Source organism: Gracilinanus agilis, chromosome 2, assembly GCF_016433145.1.
Source record: "Gracilinanus agilis isolate LMUSP501 chromosome 2, AgileGrace, whole genome shotgun sequence".
Classification (NCBI taxonomy): domain Eukaryota; kingdom Metazoa; phylum Chordata; class Mammalia; order Didelphimorphia; family Didelphidae; genus Gracilinanus; species Gracilinanus agilis.
In genome coordinates, this window is record NC_058131.1 from 651,013,661 (window position 1) to 651,033,362 (window position 19,702).

Sequence of the window (19,702 nt, forward strand, 5' to 3'; positions counted from 1 at the left end):
TTCTGCTTTTGTTAACTTTTGCTCTTATAAATGTTGCCTCAGAAGATTTTATACATACACACACACATATTTGTCAGGGTCTGGATTTTTTGTCCTAATTTCTATGAAATTATTGGCAAAATATCAATATACAGGAAATGATTGATACTCCTTATAATGGTATGGAGTTATTATCCATTTTTCTAAAAACTTCTGTGAATGACCTATTGTTCTAGAATAGGGTTTCTTAAATTGTTTTAAAATATAAAAAATATTTTGACAATTATATTTTAATATAAGGTCATTTTCTTTGTAAACCTCTACATTTGATTTTATGCATTTTAAAAGATTATAGAGCGGGGCAGCTGGGTAGCTCAGTGGATTGAGAGTCGGGCCTAGAGACAGGAGGTCCTAGGTTCAAATCTGGCCTTAGACACTTCCCAGCTGTGTGACCCTGGGCAAGTCACTTGACCCCCATTGCCCACCCTTACCACTCTTCCACCTATGAGCCATTACACAGAAGTTAAGGGTTAAAAAAAAATCTTAAAAAAAAGATTATAGAGAGACATAGCATCCCTAATGTTGAAAATTAATATTGAGTTGCATGGATTTTTATCATTATATAATGAAACTTAGCACTAACTTTGGGTTGTCAAGGCCAGTGAACTTCCAAGAAATTTGTTCCCAGACTCCAAGGCATTTCACTGGGCTGATTCTTGTTATAGGCAGGTGGAGACCTGCTCCTTATTTATTTATAAAGAAGAACTCTCTTAGGTAATGAAGTCAAAGGTCTGGTTGCCCTTTTGGACTTTGGTGACATAGCCATGTGGTGGGGAGGAAAGAGGTGTGTTGGCATCTTCCTGAGATCTACCTTTTCCTGTGATGAAGTAATGAAGGAGGAGTTGGGGTCTCTAAGTCCATCTCTTTGATGGCTATTTACCAAATTAGAAATGTCTTGGGCTATCCAGGACAGGGTCTGGCTAATGAGATCAAAAGGGGCATATAAAATGTGTACCAGAATTTGCTTTGTTCCCTCTTTCCCAGTTGTTCTCTTTGGTCCAGCTCTCTTTTGCCCTTCTCGCTCACTGGTGCCTGTTTGGATTGTGAAGGGAACCTACTGACCATTTTAGATTTTTTTGAATGGTCAATTAATAAATAATTTTAAAATTAAGAAATATTGTCTCAAGAATTTTAATTGAATGATTAGGTTTCACCAGTCTTCCAAGAGGTCCATGACCCCCAAAAAAGGTTAAGAATTCCTGTTTTAGAACAAGTTTTCCTCAACCCTCCTTGATGAGAATGACTAATAAAAACTCAGCTCTATTACCTTCATATTTTTGTTGTTATTGTTCTTGTTCAGTCCTTTCTGACTCTTGGAGATCCCATTTGGGGTTTTCTTGTCAAAAAAAAAAATGGAGTGGTTTGCCATTTCCTTCTCCAGCTCAGTTTTTACAGATGAAGAAATGGAGGCAAACAGGGTTGTGGCTTTCCTAGGGTCACACATTAAATAAGTAACTGAGGCCATATTTGGACTCAGGACATTAAGTCTTTCTGACTTCAGATCTGATACTCTATTCACCACACAACCTAGCTGCCCCTTCATATTCTTATTGCATAGGAAATTATACTCTGAAGTCTTCAGTAATTAGTTTATTTTATAGATGAGAATAGTGAGGCCAAGAAAATAAAGATTTTTTTTGACAACATAACATAGTTCTTTACTGCCAGAGCAAAGATTACAACTGGGATAATGGTTCTTAATCTTGATTACCTTTTATTAAAACATGTTTGGGAAAAATTGATTAGAGATCCATGACTCCAACCTGTTGCTAACTGAGTTTGGGATTCAGCTACTTTTTCTTCTGCTAGGCAGGCTGAAATCATCCTCATCACCATGATCAAGAATAATAATGATCATATAACCCTTAGTTATGAGTTGTATTCAGTGCAACAGTGAGAGTAATTAATATTATACTATTATTTTTACAAGGTATCATTAATTTGCATTCCAGCCCTTTTCTCCCTATTTTTTGTCAAGATCCCACTCCAGAAAAAGTCCTCCTGGTCCACAATGCATCTGCTCATTAGTTACTTTCAGTTACTTTTTGTTTTTTGGGGGTTTTTTTTTAAACCCTTACTTCTGTGTATTGTCTCATAGATGGAAGATTGGTAAGGGTGGGCAATGGGGGTCAAGTGACTTGCCCAGGGTCACACAGCTGGGAAGTGGCTGAGGCCGGGTTTGAACCTAGGACCTCCTGTCTCTAGGCCTGACTCTCACTCCACTGAGCTACCCAGCTGCCCCCCCTTTCAGTTACTTTTTGATCCAAAATTCCACATGGACTGCAAATTTTATTTACTCTGGGCTTTATCCTTGCTCCCTTCATTAAAGTTTGGAATGACATCTACAAAGAGGAGAACAAGCCAATGAAAACCTGATTGTGATGGCTTATGTTTTTCTGGTTAAGACTGATAGCAACAGGGGGGCATAGCTCAGTTTAAAGAAAATAAATAAATAAAAATAAAAGCAACAGGGAGAGTTGAGAATTCCTAGCCAATCTCTTCATTAAAATGTCCATGGATTGGGATTTTATCCCTATGATGTACTGTTAGGTCAATAAGAAAGAAGACACACCTAAGTATAAAAGAATGTCACTTGGTTCTTTGGCACAAATGTAGGCATTCCATTGACCTGTCCTTTATTAATAGCTCATATGCCCCTATTAACAAATGATATTATCCTCTGAGAAAGGCCAGATTCTATTTACTGGTTAAATTTCCTCCTGGACAACAACAAACATGTATTAAATACTTGCTATGTGTAGGACATTGACTCAGGTAAAATACTACTACTTATAGTAAGAAGTCAGGACCAAGGTCAGGGCTTAACAGGGTCTCTCTTCCTTCCTGATGCCCTCACAATTGTGTGAGTCACACAAGGAATGATTTCTCTTACCTTGTATCTTTGGGTATTTCATGATCAGTAAAAGCCCATATCTCAGGGTGCTGGATGTTGTTTCTGTACCAGCAGCAAATAAATTAGATCCAGTTGCTGTCAATTCCTTATAGTTGAATACAGACTGTGGATTCAGTTTCTCCTGAAGACAGTAGCATTATTAAATGTGTCAAAAAAGCAGACATTTGAAATTCTAAAGCTCTCCCAGTATGGTATGTAATATGATATGACTTAATGAGTACCTTTATGAACATGATTGGATGATCAACTATATAGAAATAATGACTTTATCTAGAGAAGACCTGATGGATGTACAGAGAAAAGGGATAGAACCCTGTGTGCTGTGAGTTTAAGGGAACCATCTTCTCTTCTTCTTATAATATTAAAAATAACCTTAGAGGACAAATAAATGGAGCCTGGTAGGTTGTCTAAACAAAGACATTCTCAGCCTGCATTCTATCTCAAAGGGAGGACTCCATTATCTTAGACCTTGGTCCCACCTAGATATTCTGATAAGATTAATTGGGTCTCTGGTCCCATCTAGACATTCCCAGTTATAGAGGCCTCATATATCACCAAGATAGTCTGATGAGATTAGCTAGACTTCTCATCCCACCTAGATATTCTGAAATAATTGTATATATATACATATATATAACTAGATAAGACTTTATTATTGTTCAGTCATTTTCAGTTATATCCTTGCTCTTTGTGACCCCTTTTCTTGGCAGAGATACTAGAGTGGTTTCCTGTTCTTTTCTCTAGCTCATTTTACTGATGAGAAAATTGAGGCAGACAAGGTTCAGTGGCTTGCTCTGGTAGTAAGTAACTAGTTAAGTGCCTGAGGCTAGATTTAAACTCAAGGAAGATGAATATTTCTGACTCCTGGCTTAGCATTCTATCCACTTCACTCCCTAGCTGTCCTGAAGACTTTATTAGTGATTAATAACTATAGATGTTGTCTCTCAATGTTAGACTGTTGACTATCAAGTAATTTATCTTCATTTAATCTGTAGAAGATCTAACTTGTGAACCCTGTTGACAATTGAAAAGGTAGGAGGAACGGGATTTTATATGTGAGGCATCACAACCCAAATAGGGCGGTATGATGAATTTTCAGCTTCTTACAGTCATTAACAAAGTCAGAGATCATAGTTGTCATCTTTTGGCTTTTGGATAAAGTGTAGAAGATTGTACCCTATCTTCACCCCTTAAGTCCCTCATTCATCAGATGAATGAATGGTTCTCAAATGGATTATGCAAATTGAGGGAATATTTTCCTTGGTAAAACAGGGGAGGATACTCTTGATTCAATTGGAACTAGGAGGACTGGATTAGGAGAGGTAATGGCTTGGTCATTTAAATTTTAAGGGTATGAGATTCTCCTCTCATTTCCAAATTCCATTTTTTTGGCTGAGTTTCCACTGTCAATAGGCACTCTTTTACCCTTGGGGAAAGGACCTGTGGAATCCATTTGATTACAAGCATGTGGCCTAATTTAACAGCAAGTTAAATTAACACAAGATTTCTGAAGTCTTGCTTTTGACTTTGTGTACTGTCCCTTCACTCTGGCTGTGGACAAGAATAGTTGCTTCTAGCAACTGTTTCTGCCCTTTCTTTTCCTTCCAGGGGCTCAGCACGGGTTTGCCTTTGCCTTATGCCCTCCCATGTGACCATGAGGGAGCTGATCCCTGACCTTGCTATCTTGGTTCTGCTCCAATCTGAAGCTAGGCTGAGAAATGGAAGCCTGACTTGGCAGCCTTCTCTCTCTCTAGTACTTGAGAAGTTCTCATGCTATCATGTCCAGGTAGGTTCCATTGAGACCAGGATAAGTATTAGCTGTGATCTACTATACTCTATGGTATGCTAGGTGGGTCTAGTTACTCTGAAGAGAGCAAAAACATTTAAATTGCTAAATCCAAAGGCCTTTTCCCAGTCTTCATTATCCTTGACCTCTTTGCAGCTATCCACATCTTGAACCATACCTACTTCCTGGGTATTTTCTTCTGTTTGTTTAATATTATATACATATATAAATGCACACCTAAACATTTTTATTAATTACATGATATATTTTATATAGTATATTTATTTAATTTACTTCATACAATGTATTTATTACATTTATATATGGTATATAATATATTAATATATCATCTTTATTTATATTTATTATATTTACTTTCTATCTATTCATCTATCCAAAAATACAAACTTATGGAAGAAAATCTATTCAAGGGCTTGGGTCATCTAAATTATTTGTCAAAAATGCTTCTGATTTTTAAGATGACAAAGCAATTATTGTTAATGAAATGGTCATTATTAAGTGTAATTATTGTGAGAGTTTTAAATCTCATTTCTTATGGTGACATGATTTTTTCTTCTCTGCATTTAAATTGGAGTCTCATATAATCAATATGTACAACACATTATTATCCTTTTTATAGGACATATTATTAAGCATAATTTGGAGAGAATTATAGTGATTGGATCTTTTCTTCTTCTGACTAGATCTTTGATTTATGTGATCCTGAATATTTGGTAGAGAGAAATTACCAGATATAACATTTTTCCTGGGTGGGGGTAGGGGAAGGAAACCAAGTTATGATACATGCAAGAAAACAGGGTAACAAAATTGGGATTTTCAAAGGTGTATATATAAATAGTATAACAATGTATTTAATGAAAAGAATTTACATGCAATTGTCTATTTACAACTATGTCAAGATCTACATGTAGATAATAAGTGGGAAGAAAAGGTCAAAATTATTGGGGAATATTAAGTTTTAGGAGTATCTACAGAATTCATTTATCTACACTTCTCTTTCCCACTGGAATGAAGTATTGGGAGTTATGATGTTCTATTATGATGTTCTAAGTTTTGGGAGTTATGATAAAAAAAATGCCACACACATATATTTGGCATTTTTTATATTTTGTATTTTTAATATTTTATATATATATGCTGTATTAATTAGAAATTTTGTACCTTTAGACCCCATCTCTCAGAATTCTTTCCCCATCCCAAAATTCCTTTTCCTTTTTCATTTACATTGTTTGTTTATAAGTTTTGTGACTCCTCCCTCTCCATCTCTCTTCAACATGTGTGAGCACCCTCTTGACTCTAGCCTTTTAGTTTCCCTTTTGCTTCAAGATCATTTTTAATAAATCGTATTAATATAATACTTGGAGTAATTTTGGATATTAATTTTTTAAATATACAATGCCATATACATGGCATATATATGACATTAAAAATTTTTTTTAAAGTTGGCTAAGTGCTTTATCTATATTATCTCATTTGATTTTCATAACAATGCTCTTAAATAGGTATTATCTTTATTTTATTGTTGAGGAAACTGAGGCTAAGTGACCTGCCCAGGGTCATCTAGCAAGCACATGTATCTTGGGTAGTATTTGAACCCAGGTCTTCCTAAATCAAAATATAACACTATTTTTATAATGCCTAGTTGCCTTGTGCTATGGAATAACCAGACCTAATAATGGGTCTCTCTTTGGTCCTTGCTAAACTCTCTAGCAGACCCTCTTGGGACCCGAGAGACTGTCTTTGTTTTTAATTATTTTAAAATTTTATTTATTACAAATTATATGTAATAACAAATTTCCACATAAGTTTTCTGAAGTTATATGATCCACATAAGTTTTTTGAAGTTATATGATCCAAATTTTCTCCTTCCCTTTTTCCTTCCCTGCTCCCAGAGCTGCCAAGCAATTCATCCTGGGTTATACATGTATTACCAAGCGATGCATAATTCCATATTATTCTATTTTGTAAGTAAATAATTTTATAAAACCAAAACCTCAAAACATATACTCAAATAAACAAGTGATAAATCATATACTTCCATCTATCTGTATTCCTACTCTAATGGTTCTTTACCTAGAAATTATCTCTTGCCCTGATGGTGGTTTCCAAGGATCTCTCCCCTCCCCTAAAAGAGTTTCACTATATAAAAAATGGTTTCACAGTTTAAGATTAAGCTTGTCTAAGCTCCACCCTTCCAATTGCCAGCACTAATTCCAGTCAAAAAGCAGAGCTCTTCCATCTACTGTACCTGTTGCATTTTGATGAGGAAACAGTCAATATAGTCCCGAGGGTTGTTTGGATCTAGGGTTTCCTGATGCTTCTTCACTTGGTCCATTATGAAATCCTTAACATCATCAATATTTTTATGAACGGTCCTGTGACTTCCAGGCAGATGTTTTATGAGTGAAGGATACATATTGTAGAGCTAAAAGGGCAGAAAGCACCCCCCCACCCCCCATGACAAAAAAGATTTAATAAAGAAAAAGCCATTTTTGCTATTACTTGTTTCTTTTCATGGCAGAAATTGTTTTCTGCCCATTTCTCTCTCTCTCTCTCTCTCTCTCTCTCTCTCTCTCTCTCACGCTTATCTTCATTCTTAGAATCAACACTCTGCATTGGTTCCAAGGTAGGAATGGTAAGAGCTTTGCTAGAGGGATTAAGTGACTTGCCCAGTGTCACATAGCTAGTAAGTGTATGAGGCAATATTGAACCCAGGAGCTGGAAAGGACCATAGTTATCAATGGAAACTCAGACTTTGTGACTGATCTCAAGTTCAGTTCCCTTTTCACAGCATCCTCATTTGAATTAGGAGAAGGAAGCAGAGGACACTCTTTATAGGATGAAGCAAGCTCCTCACTGTCATGTGCTCCCTATTCTTCTCCATTATGGTATGGTCTATTGGAATTTGGCTGTGACTGCACTTCTCAGAGAACTGATATTCCCCTATCCCACAATTAAAACAGATCTAGGAATTCAGTGATCAGTCACACCAGCATAAGACAATCTTGCCTTACCTGGATCCATGGTGTGTTTAGGAGCCGAAAGTTTTCATTTAACATTCTCATTAGATTCAGAAATGTCTTATCATCATAGTTGAAGCGATTGTTAAAGAGGATGGAGCAGATCACATTGCAGGGAGCACAGCCCAGGATGAAGGTAGGGTCGAAGAACTGTCCTAATGGATGGGGAAGCCACCAAAGGAAAAACAACCTTGATGTCATACTTCCTAGTAATTCAGCTCTAAGAGGGCAGGGACTCAACTTCTGTCCAGTTAGATCTGAATACTGGTTTCAGATTTCTTAAGATTGATCTAATATTTTCTCTTGGACTCTTTCCTTTAGCCCTAATTATGACGTTGGTATTAGATAAGAGTTGCTGTTCTTCATAGACAACATTCTTTTACCTATATCCCTAACCTCTTTCTGCCTTTGTACAGGCTTGTCTTCCAGCCTGGAATTTTCTTGCTCTTTTCTTTCTCATAATTTCTAGCTCTCTTCAAGGCTCAGTTTAGATGTTACCTTCTAGATAAAAGATATTGTGATTTTCTCAGTAATTAGTGTTTGACTTTCATCTCAAAATTATTTTTTAAAATCATATACACAATATAAACAATGTGTCATATGTCATATGTGTACTTATTTACATTTAGTATTTATTTCTGCATATGTTCTATTGATCCAATAAATTGTTTTTGTTTTAAAAAAAACTTAAAATATTTTTTTCAATTATACTTTTTTTTTTAAACCTTTACCTTCTGTCTTAGAACCAGTACTCAGTTCTAAGGCAGAAGAGTGGTAAGGACTAGGCAATAACAGTTAAATGAATTGCCCAGGGCCACACAGGTAGGAGGTATCTGAGGCCAGATTTGAACCCAGGACCTTCCATCTCTGGGCCTGACTCTCAATCCACTGAGCTACCTAGCTCTCCCTCTCCCCCCCAATTACATATAGAAACAGTTTTTGACAATTGTTCTCTGACACTTTACAATTCAGATTCTTTCTCTCTTCCTCCCCCTCCCTGACCAGGCAGTCAATAATCTGATATAGGTTATATCCCAGCGTGTTCATGCGATTCATATTTTCATATTGCTCATGCTGTGACAGAAGACACGTATCACACATCCAAAAAAAATTCATAAAAGAGATAAAGTGGAAGATGGCATATTTTGATCTGTAATCAGACTCTAACAGTCTCTTCTTTTTGCCTCAGTATATTGCAAACTCTTTGAAGGTAGGGTTGTCTTGTGTCAACACATCATACCTACTATCGGGGACTGTACATTGTTTACTATATATATATCTATAATATTATATATTTATATATAACATGAATTATATACAATAAACATACACTATATACTTATATAAATAATGTATATTACATAGGTACTTACAATGTGTGCTACATTGCAAAATGCTTGAAGAACTGAATACCTGTCTAAATGAATAACATCAAGAATAACCCTATCAAGGGGGTCAAGCAGAGACAATGAACTCCTCCCACCAGAGAAGAGGTTTAAAATTGGGGATGGTCAAGTGGGCAGGCTCCACATTCCCTGGAATTCTGGGTTGAGGCTTGACCCTATATCTTTCAGGAATTCCACCCTGCCATCTCCATGTTACACAGTGTAAACCAACCCTTGGTTTTCTGGAACTCGTCCACCAGACACTGGGCTTCTTCCTGTACTCTCTCCTCAATACTTCTCTTTCCCATCCCAAAGTTCCTCAGGGTCATGAGGGAGAAACGTCTGTTCTGCCTCCACTTTTCACCATTGCTTGAAAGAATCCCTGAGAAAAGAATCATCAGAGTAGACAGGAAGTCATTTCATGACATGAATTCAAATCCTGTCCCAGATACTTTCTCACTGTATGACCTTGGGAAATCATTTAACCTCTCAAACCCTCAGTTCCCTCACATACAGAATGGGGATAATAATAATAATAATTATACATACATACATACATACATGCATATATATATATGTGTGTGTGTGTGTGTGTGTGTGTGTGTACCTAGTCCCCAGAGGTGTTATGGGGCTAAAATGAAATAATGTGTTTGGAGCACTTTGAAATGCTATGCAAATGCCAGTGGTTTTCATTGTTATCATCATTGACTGTGTTGATGATAGTGATGCTAATGCCAGGAAAAAGGTTAGAGAGAGCAAAGCCATCTATTGGTGATTTCATGGTTGGCTTCTTTGATGCAAGATCAATGTAAACCTGTTATCAGAGAGCCATCAGAATTCTATTAATAAAAATGCCTTCTTGGAACTGTGTCCAACTGGGTCATGGACTTCAAGAGAGAATACAGAGTGGAAACAGTGCCAGACCACTTAAGTAAGTAAAAAAATAGGTTCAAATTATGTTTCTGCCTCTTACTAAGTTGTGACATTAGACTAATTTCTGTGAACTTCCTTCATGGATGGTAAAATATAGTCAGTAGCACCTATCTCAGAGATTTGGGGAGTTTAGTAGAATTAACATCTAGTTTTCCCTGATCTGATAAATTTTCACTTTTCCTTCCCACCCCACCCATTCCCACTATAGACCAGTTCTACCCATAAATTTGAGAGAAGAAGAAAAAAGCCTAAGAGTAGAGGTGCTGGAGATGGAAATAATGAGAGATGTGGGCTATCAGGAACTTTTGAAGGGTGGCATTTCAAGATCAAGAGGAAAGAGGCCAAAGGAATTTCTCTCCATCACTGACCTGATTATGAGTATTCTACTCCATTCTACTTGTGATTTTTTTTCTTTTTGGAGATATCTTCATTTTGTTTTATTTTTATTTTTAGAAAAAAATTTTTCCATGGTTATATGATTTATGTTCTTACTCTTTTCCCCACAACCCCCCCTTTCCCCCCACAGCCATTGTGCATTTCCACTGGTTTCTTCATGTGTCATCAATCAAGACCTATTTCCATATTATTGATAGTTGTACTAGGATGGTCATTTGAGTTTACTTCCCAAATCATGTCTGCATCAACCCAAGTGTTCAAGCAATTGTTTCTCTTCTGTGTTTCCACTCCTATAGTTCTTCCTCTGAATGTGGGTAGCGTTCTTTTCCATAAATCCCTTAGAGTTGTCCTGGGTCATTGCATTGCTGCTAGTACAGAAGTCTATTACATTCAATTTTACCACAGTGTATCAGTCTCTGTGTACAATGTTCTCCTGGTTCTGCTCCTTTCACTCTGCATCAATTCCTGGATGTCATTCCATTCACATGGAATTCCTCCAGTTTATTATTCCTTTGAGCACAATAGCATTCCATCACCAGCATATACCACAATTTGTTCAGCCATTCCCCAATTGATGAGCATACCCTTGTTTTCCAGTTTTTAATTTTTAATTTACTTATTTAGTGCCATATATATCAAACTACCAAAAAACTTTTTTACAGAATTAGAAAAAACTATAACAAAATTCATTTGGAAGAACAAAAAAATAAAAAATATCAAGGGAAACAATGAAAAAAAAACATGAAGGAAGGTGGTGTAGCAGTACCAGATATTAAACTATACTATAAAGCAGTGGTCATCAAAACAATATGGTACTGGCTAAGAGACAGAAGGGAGGATCAGTGGAATAGACTTGGGGTAAGTGACCTCAGCAAGACAGTCTATGATAAACCCAAAGAGCCCAACTTTGGGGACAAAAATCCACTATTTGACAAAAACTGCTGGGAAAATTGGAAAACATCTTACACCCTACACCAAGATAAATTCAGAGTGGGTGAATGACTTGAATATAAAGAAGGAAACTATAAGAAAATTAGGTAAACACAGAATAGTATACTTGTCAGATCTCTGGGAAAGGAAAGATTTTAAAAGCAAGCAAGAATTAGAAAAATTTGCAAAATATAAAATAAATAATTTTGATTACATCAAATTAAAAAGGTTCTGTACAAACAAAAACAATGCAACTAAAATCAGAAGGGAAACAACAAACTGGGAAAAAATCTTAATAATAAAAAACTCAGACAAAGGTCTAATTACTCAAATATACAAGGAACTAAATCAATTGTATAAAAAAATCAAGCCATTCTCCAATGGATAAATGGGCAAGGGACATGAATAGGCAATTTTCAGATAAAGAAATCAAAACCAATAAGCACATAAGAAAGTGTTCTAAATCTCTAATAATTAGAGAAATGCAAATCAAAACAACTCTGAGTTATCACCTCACACTTAGCAGATTGGCTAAAATGATAGCAGGGGAGAGTAATGAATGTTGGAGGGGATGTGGTAAAATTGAGACATTAATGCACTGCTGGTGGAATTGTGAATTGATCCAACCACTGTGGATGGTAATTTGGAACTATGCCCAAAGAGAGCTAAAAGATTGCCTGTTCTTTGATCCAGCTATACCATTGCTGGGTTTGTACCCCAAGGAGATCATAGGGAAAAAGACATGTATAAAAATGTTTATAGCTTGTCTCCTGCAGAAGAATGGGAATATGTTGTGAATAGAAAAGTGCTGAGGATATTCAACATTTGGGATGACTGCTGCTCTTGACAGTAGCAACTGAGTCTGGGCATCTGAACTAGATCTGGAAACAACTAGTTTGAGGACGTAGCTATAGACTGATAGTGAGCAGAGTGATTCTGGGAGAAGATTTGGGTGAATAATAACTTTAAAAATATTTTTATTCTAATCTTTTAATTTCTTTGATTCTAATATTTAATTTCTTTTAATTTCTCTGCTTATGATAAACTCCAAGTTGATGAGTCTGAATTATTAGGATTCATTTAAATATGGTAAATCAGGGCATGTGGCAGAATTTTTTTGTTGAATAAGGACTGGAGCCACAATTCTAACTGGATAAATAGACTCTGACATTTCCCTTAGACTACTGAGTAGTGCCACCCATTTATATTGCCTGCTGACTAGTCTCTTATGAGTCTTAGTGGGCCTTGTTCAACCTTTGCTCTATATACCTAGCCCTAGAACACCAAAGAGAAAGGGATTATGGGACTGAGTAGTCTTAGGAGATTATAGTATCCTAAATGCCACGTGTCATGTATTAGAGGAAGAGAGGAAGAGAAAGAAATTCTTTGGGAATGGGTGCATGATCCAAATAAATAATCAGTTTTTATGGGATTAAATTGCATCCTTACATTTGAAAGAAATACAATAAAATTTAACTTTATGACTTTAAAAAATAAAGAAAAGAACACTAATGAAGGAAGTGAAAGGAAAGCAATGGATCCTATGCATGTATGTGCAAATGGCTTTGAAAAGGAATTCAGGACCTGGCTAGCTCTTCCTAGTCCTGCTCATGCCTTATTGGTACTAAGACAATTATTCAAATCTTTGTCTTCCCTCTGGTGGCTAGGACAGACATTGCACTCCAAGTGTCAACTGACCTCAGTTCCAGTGGAATGGGTGTTAAAATTCCTCTGGGATAAAGTGCTGAGGTGAAATGTGAGTCCAGAAACTCAAATGACTGGATGACTGAAAAAAGAGTGGTCTACCTTTATTTGTAAAATAGGGATAATAATAACACCTCCTTATAACGGCTGTTAGGAAGATTAAACAAGAAGACATTTTTAAAGCACTTTTCTGACTCTCAAGAACTATATAAATGGCAGGAGAAAGTTCAGATGTGAATCCAGCAAAGTAGAGCAAGGCAGTTCTACACTGTTTAGGTTGATACATACTTTTAAAAGGACATGCTCCTTATGGTATATTCACAGATTTATTCACCCTCTTTATTATCTTTTCAAAACGAAAATATCTATTTTGGTTGATGACTATCAAAAAATTTTTTTGGATTTGGAAAATTTTATTTATTTAATTAATTTTTAATATTTTTACATGGTTACAAGATTCATGTTCTTTCCCTCCCTTCTCCCCACTCCCCTCCTGTAGCAGACCTGGGTTTACATGTGGGTGACTATCACTTCTGTATAATATAATTGATTTTAAAAAACCAAGTAATTTCAGGTAATGGAACAAGTTTTCTTTGATCCTTAGTAGGAATGCCATTTTTTTTTCCTGTTAACTTACCTTTGACTTGTAAAAAAGTAGCATTTCTCACATTAAGGAAAAAGGTTATAATAAATTATTTTATTCTACCTTAAAAAGTATAGTCAAAATAGAGCTTTTGGTATAAATAGATAATATGTATTGACTATCAATATTTTCTTGTTTACTTAATAATATTTATTAAATTGATTGTTTCCATCAGATTGACTTATTCTTGCATTCCTAGCATAAATCCTACTCATCATAGTAATCTGGCTGAAATATTGTTGAATCTTGCTTGTGTGTGTGTGTGTGTGTGTGTGTGTGTGTGTGTGTGTGTGTGTGTGCATGTGTGTGTGTAGGTGTGGGTACATGTGTGCCTGCGCTGATATTTGTTGATGACTTTGGCCAATCATTTCCTATTTCTTCATATACTTTTTCTTTGATTTGCTTTGTATATTGCCTCTAAAATGTCTTGCTCTGAAATCCAAACCTATCATGAAGATTACCCTGGATTCTTGAAGGTTATGCCAGCTGAGCAAAAGCTAGGCCTGACATAAAGAAAAGAGTTCTAGATTCAAATTCAACAGAGACTTTAGCAGCTATGTGACTGTGGGCAAGTCCTTTATCTTCTCTGAGGTGTCAATTTCTTTATGTATAAAAGATGAATCAATGATGCCAGTACTCATGACAGACTTCAGGACTTGATGACAGGGAACTGTTGGTCTGAGTTAAAATCCTGCTTTTAGCTGTCATTTCCCTGGCTTTTGCCACATGATCATCTTCTCTTTCCAACACATATGTTGTTTTTTTATTTTTATTTTGAATATTTTCCCAATGTTTCATGTTCTTTTCCTCTCCTCTAAACCCCCCTAACCTCCCTTAGCCAATGCACAATTCCACTAGGTTTTATACATGTATCATTGATCAAGACCTAATTCCATATTATTGATAGTTGGACTTGAGTTATCATTTAGCAACACATGTGTTTTTAATGACATTCTTTACACTAATCTTCATTTATAATTTCTTGTTGGTAATTTATTACACCAAGTCATACCCACCATATCCCTTTCCATAGCCCTTTGAGTGATGTTTCACTTTAGTTCTTTGGATACAATAATGTTCCATGATAGAAGAATAATTATGGCTAACTTTAGATAACCTTTAAGGGCTGAAACTCACCATGTCCTTTGAAGCTATCCTCAAATATTGGTAGAGCTGCTCTGTTTAGAAAGTCGTCTCCCTGGTCAATCAGAGCTTCCTTTATTGCTTCATATCCATGCAGTACAACAAATCTCTGCAGCCCCATGTACACAGTATACACAGGGCCATACTTTTTAGCCATCTGGAAAGAGGTCCAAAAATAGTTTTTCAGTTATAGTTAAATCCATAGAGAAATTGCGCAGATACAAATTCACAAAGGTTTTTATTAAAACTGATCACTGCCACCTGTTTTAGGAACACACTCCTTTCTAGATATGGGATGGCAGCCAAGTGAAGGGCAGAAATCAGTCTGGGTATTATTCTCAGAGTCCTATAATATCAAGCAGTCTTAGTAGCCTCTGTCATCACCTGGAGTGACTTGGGGGAGTCAGGCTCCAACAATGCTAATTTTTCTTTCCAATTTTCCAATTTACCACTCTCTCCTCCTTTCTTCCTGCCTCCTTCCCTTTGCATATTGGTAGAGAAATTTTTTCCATAGCAAAACAGTGTAATATTCTTCAGTTTGGGATATGGTTAATGATAGGAACAGGATTAATTGATTTTATTTAGGTTGGGTGGTTTCCCATTAAGGAGACCAGGAGATGGTCCTAAAAATCTAATTGGGTCAGAAGATTTGTGTTACAAGAATCCCAACCTATGGGGATCTGGTATGTGATACCTTTCTTATTATCCTAGGGTTCAACTTGAGACCTACTTCACCATAATTTGGGTGTCTTGATCAGAAGCAATAGATTAGAAGAGACCCTAAGGAAGAAAGATGTGTTTTATAAGAGCCTTAATGGTGACTTTTCCATGGATGAACTTGACTGATACTACACATCTCGAATAAATATGGACTGTAGTAAAGGCAAGGCTCTTGACCTGAGATGAGAAAAAAGGACCAAAACAATCAATTCTCCTTTCAAATCCAAGGTAAAAAACATACATCTTCAGCTCTGGAGCAGGTAGGTGTCATAGTGGATAGAGAGAGCACTGAGCTTGGAATCAGGAAGATCTCAGTGAAAATCCAGCTTCAGATTCTTATCCTATTTGTGACTTTAAATAAGTCATATAACTTTTTTGTTTCTTTTCTTTTCTTTTTTTTTTGTGTGACTTAAGACCCTTTTTTTAGTTTAATTTATTTTCATTACTTTAAGTTTTCAATGTATCTCCCTCCCTCCCCACTCTTCCCAAGCTAAAGAAGGCATGATTTCACATATATGCAGACATACATGTGTATATATATATTATATATATATAAAACCATATCATGCATGTTTCTATTCATCAGTTCTTTTTTTTGAAGGTGGGCATTCACAGTTGTTCCTCAAACAATATTTCTGTAGTTGTGTGTATATATATATATATATAATGTTATCTTGGTTCCACTCATTTAGATCTTTCTATGTTTAAAAAAAAATTAAGCCACATGCAATTTTTTTTTAAACCCTTACCTTCCGTTTTTGGAGTCAATACTGTGTATTGGCTCCAAGGCAGAAGAGTGGTAAAAGCTAGGCAATGGGAGTCAAGTGACTTGCCCAGGGTCACACAGCTGGGAAGTGTCTGAGGCCAGATTTGAACCTAGGACCTCCTGTCTTTAGGCCTGGCTCTCAATCCACTGAGCTACCCAGCTGCCCCCCATATGCAATTTTTTGCTGCATAGCAGTATTTCATGAAAATCATATTCTATAACTTGTTTAGTCATTCCCCAACTGTTAGGTATCCCCTCAATTTCCAACTTTTTGCCACCACATAGAGAACTACTATAAATATTTTAGAACATATAGGTTCTTCTCTTTTTTTCTGATCACCTTAGGAAACACACCTTAGAATGATAATGCTGGGTCAAAGGATATACACAGTTTTATAACTCTTTAGGCATAATTCCAGATTGCTTTCCAGAATGGTTGGATTGGTTCATAGTTTTACCAATAGAGTATGAATGTCTCCATTTTCCCATATTTCCTGCAATATTTTTCATTTTGTCCTTTTATCATATTAGCCAATCTGATAGGTATGAAGTAGTATCTCAAAGTTGTTTTGATTTGCACTTCTTTAATCAGTTATGATTTAGAGAACTTTTCATATGGTTATATCTAGCTTTTATTTCTTTATCTAAAAACTATCTGTCAGGCAGCTTAGTGGATTAAGAGCCAGGCTTGGGGATGAAAGGTTCTGGGTTCCATTCAGGCCCCAGATATTTCCCAGTTGTGTGACCACGGGCAAGTTACTTAACTCAATTGCTTATTCCTTACCACTCTTATGTCTTAAAACTGGTTCTTAGTATTAATTCTAAAATAGGAAGTAAGAGTTTCTTTAAAAAAAAGCAACAACAACCTGTCTGTTGATATCTCTTGACTATCAGTTGGGAAAATGGTTTGTATTCTTATAAATTTGACAAAGTTTTCTATATATTTTAGATATAAGACCTTTATCTGAAACAAATGTATGGATAAGGGAATAATTTATGACTGAACAAGAAATAGGGAATATTATAGGATATTAAATGGATAATTTTGATTAATTTAAATTAAAGGGTTTTTGGAGAAACAAAACCAAAGCAACCAAGATAAGAAGCAAAGCAGAAACATGAGGGGTGGTGGTGGAATATTTATAGGAAGGTTCTCTTAATAAAGTTCAAAATGTTCAAATATAGAGAGAGCTAGGTCAAATTTCTAAGAATAGAAGTCATTTTCTAATTGACAAATGGTCAAAGAATAGGAACAGAAGTTTTCAGATGAAGAAATCATAGCTGTCTATAGTTGATGAGACAGCTTTCCTTTCTTCATCTGAAAACTGCCTGTCTTAAAAATCTATTCTCTCTCTGTCTTCTTCATTTCCCTGGGAAAAATGAAGAAGGCAGACCAGAAATTGTTTGGGAAATTCAGGAACAACACTTTTATGAACCTTTTTGAGTCTCAAAAAATGTAAGTGATTAAGTAAGAAGGAATTTTAGCTTTTGCTCCAAATACAGCAGAAACAGGAAATTAGATCAGTTAAACATTTCTTCCTTCCATTCCTTGACAGCTGCAAGGAGGGAAAAGTAGAAATCAAAAAGACAGGAAAGGGATCATTTGATGCCACAATGAGATATTACTTTGTATTTTGGAATATAAATTGTTGGAATTTCTTAGAATTTGATTCTCACTACTCAAATATGATTTATGATTGTATGGTAAATCACAATGCTGTTTGAGATAATTCTGATATACACTCCAGAGGGTCCCTTATATAAAGACTTGTTTATAAACTATAACTTTATCATATCAATCGCAAAGAATTTAAACTGCATTTCCCTTTCTGTTATCTCTGTACCTGATCAGATTGCCCTCCTGAAACAATCCCCATTTGTGCTCAGACAAATTTTAACCATTTCTCAACCTCACAATTACCCTTATGTCACCAGAAGATGGCACAATACAATCAACTCACACTTTAAAAACTTAGCACCACATTCTTATGCTACAGGAACTGAGTTGTTTACTTTTATTCTTTTACACCAAGCAATTATTCGTTAGCTCAAATTTATATAGGAAATACTCCATAACAAAGACAAAAAAATGAAATGATTCATAGTAGCATGGACACTTAGAAATTAAACAATTTGATTTAGTAGGGAAGAAGTTAATATTTGTTTGGCATATGGAACAAAGAATTAGACATCTCTACAAACAAAATCAGGTTATTGGGAGTAATTCTCTCTAAGCTGTGATAAGTGAAAATGGTCATATAAGGCAACAAAGACTTCTCAAATCTCAGCTGAAGATATCACAATCCTGAAATCCAACTATGGCTATGTGAGGTATTCAGAGGAAAAAGCCCTGTTGGGGGAGAGGCAATCTCAGTCTAAACTTGAGATTGGACCCTCCTGATTTAAGACTAGGTCTGAATCTCAAAGAGATTTTTTAAAAATAAGAAATAACTTATTTATACAAAAATATTTATTGATGCTCTTTTTGAGGTAATAAAGAATTGGAAGTTGAGGTATTATCCATCAATTGGGGAAATGGCTGAACAAGTTGTGGCATATGAATGTGAAGAAACACTACTGTACTATAAGAAATGATGAGTAGGATGATTTTGAAAAAATCTGGAAAGGTTTACATGAAGTGTTGCAAAGTGAAATGAGCAGAATCAAAAGAACATCATACACAGAGATAGCAACATTTTTTGATGAACAATTGTGAATGACTTAGTTATTCTCAGCAATGCAGTGATCCGTGACAATCTCAGAGACTCATGATGAAAAATGTCATCTGCCTTCAGAAAAGAACTGATAGAATTCTCCTCCTTGTCCTCCTCCTCGTCCTCCTCCTCGTCCTCCTCGTCCTCCTCGTCCTCCTCGTCCTCCTCCTCCTCCTCCTCCTCCTCCTCGTCCTCCTCGTCCTCCTCGTCCTCCTCGTCCTCCTCGTCCTCCTCGTCCTCCTCGTCCTCCTCGTCCTCCTCCTCCTCCTCCTCCCATCCCTCCACAGAGAATAACCAGGGACGATTAGAGTCAGATGTTCCAAAGGACCTCCTCAAAGTGAAGAGTATGACTTGATGACGTGCGTCTATTGGTCAGGGACACTGGACAAAGTTTTAGGGGAAAAGAAATCTGTTTTCGAGGGGGATGGAGCAGGAAAATTCTGCCCAGAGGTGGGGGCATGAACATGAGGCTCCCCACAGGACAGGTAACAGGTGATCCTAGATAAGACATTTGATTTGGAGGCAGAAGACTCAAATTCAAATCCTGCTCTGTTTATTCTCTGAATGCCTTTAGATAAGTGGCTCCTC

The 19,702-nt window shown here is 36.2% G+C and overlaps 1 protein-coding gene across 2 annotated transcripts in view; it reads right to left on the reverse strand.

Moving 5' to 3' along the window:
* LOC123238257 (cytochrome P450 2C23-like) overlaps positions 1-19,702 on the reverse strand; it is a 32,881-nt gene that overhangs the window by 7,636 nt on the left and 5,543 nt on the right. Inside the window, exons 2-6 of one of the 2 annotated variants that reach the window (XM_044665761.1) lie at positions 14,909-15,071; positions 9,398-9,547; positions 7,775-7,935; positions 7,009-7,185; positions 2,933-3,074 (exon numbers count right to left, since the gene is read on the reverse strand). In XM_044665761.1, coding sequence (XP_044521696.1) covers positions 2,933-3,074; positions 7,009-7,185; positions 7,775-7,935; positions 9,398-9,547; positions 14,909-15,071 — 793 coding nt within the window. The remainder of the gene's footprint in view (positions 1-2,932; positions 3,075-7,008; positions 7,186-7,774; positions 7,936-9,397; positions 9,548-14,908; positions 15,072-19,702) is intronic. The other variant, XM_044665763.1, reaches the window with a different exon arrangement.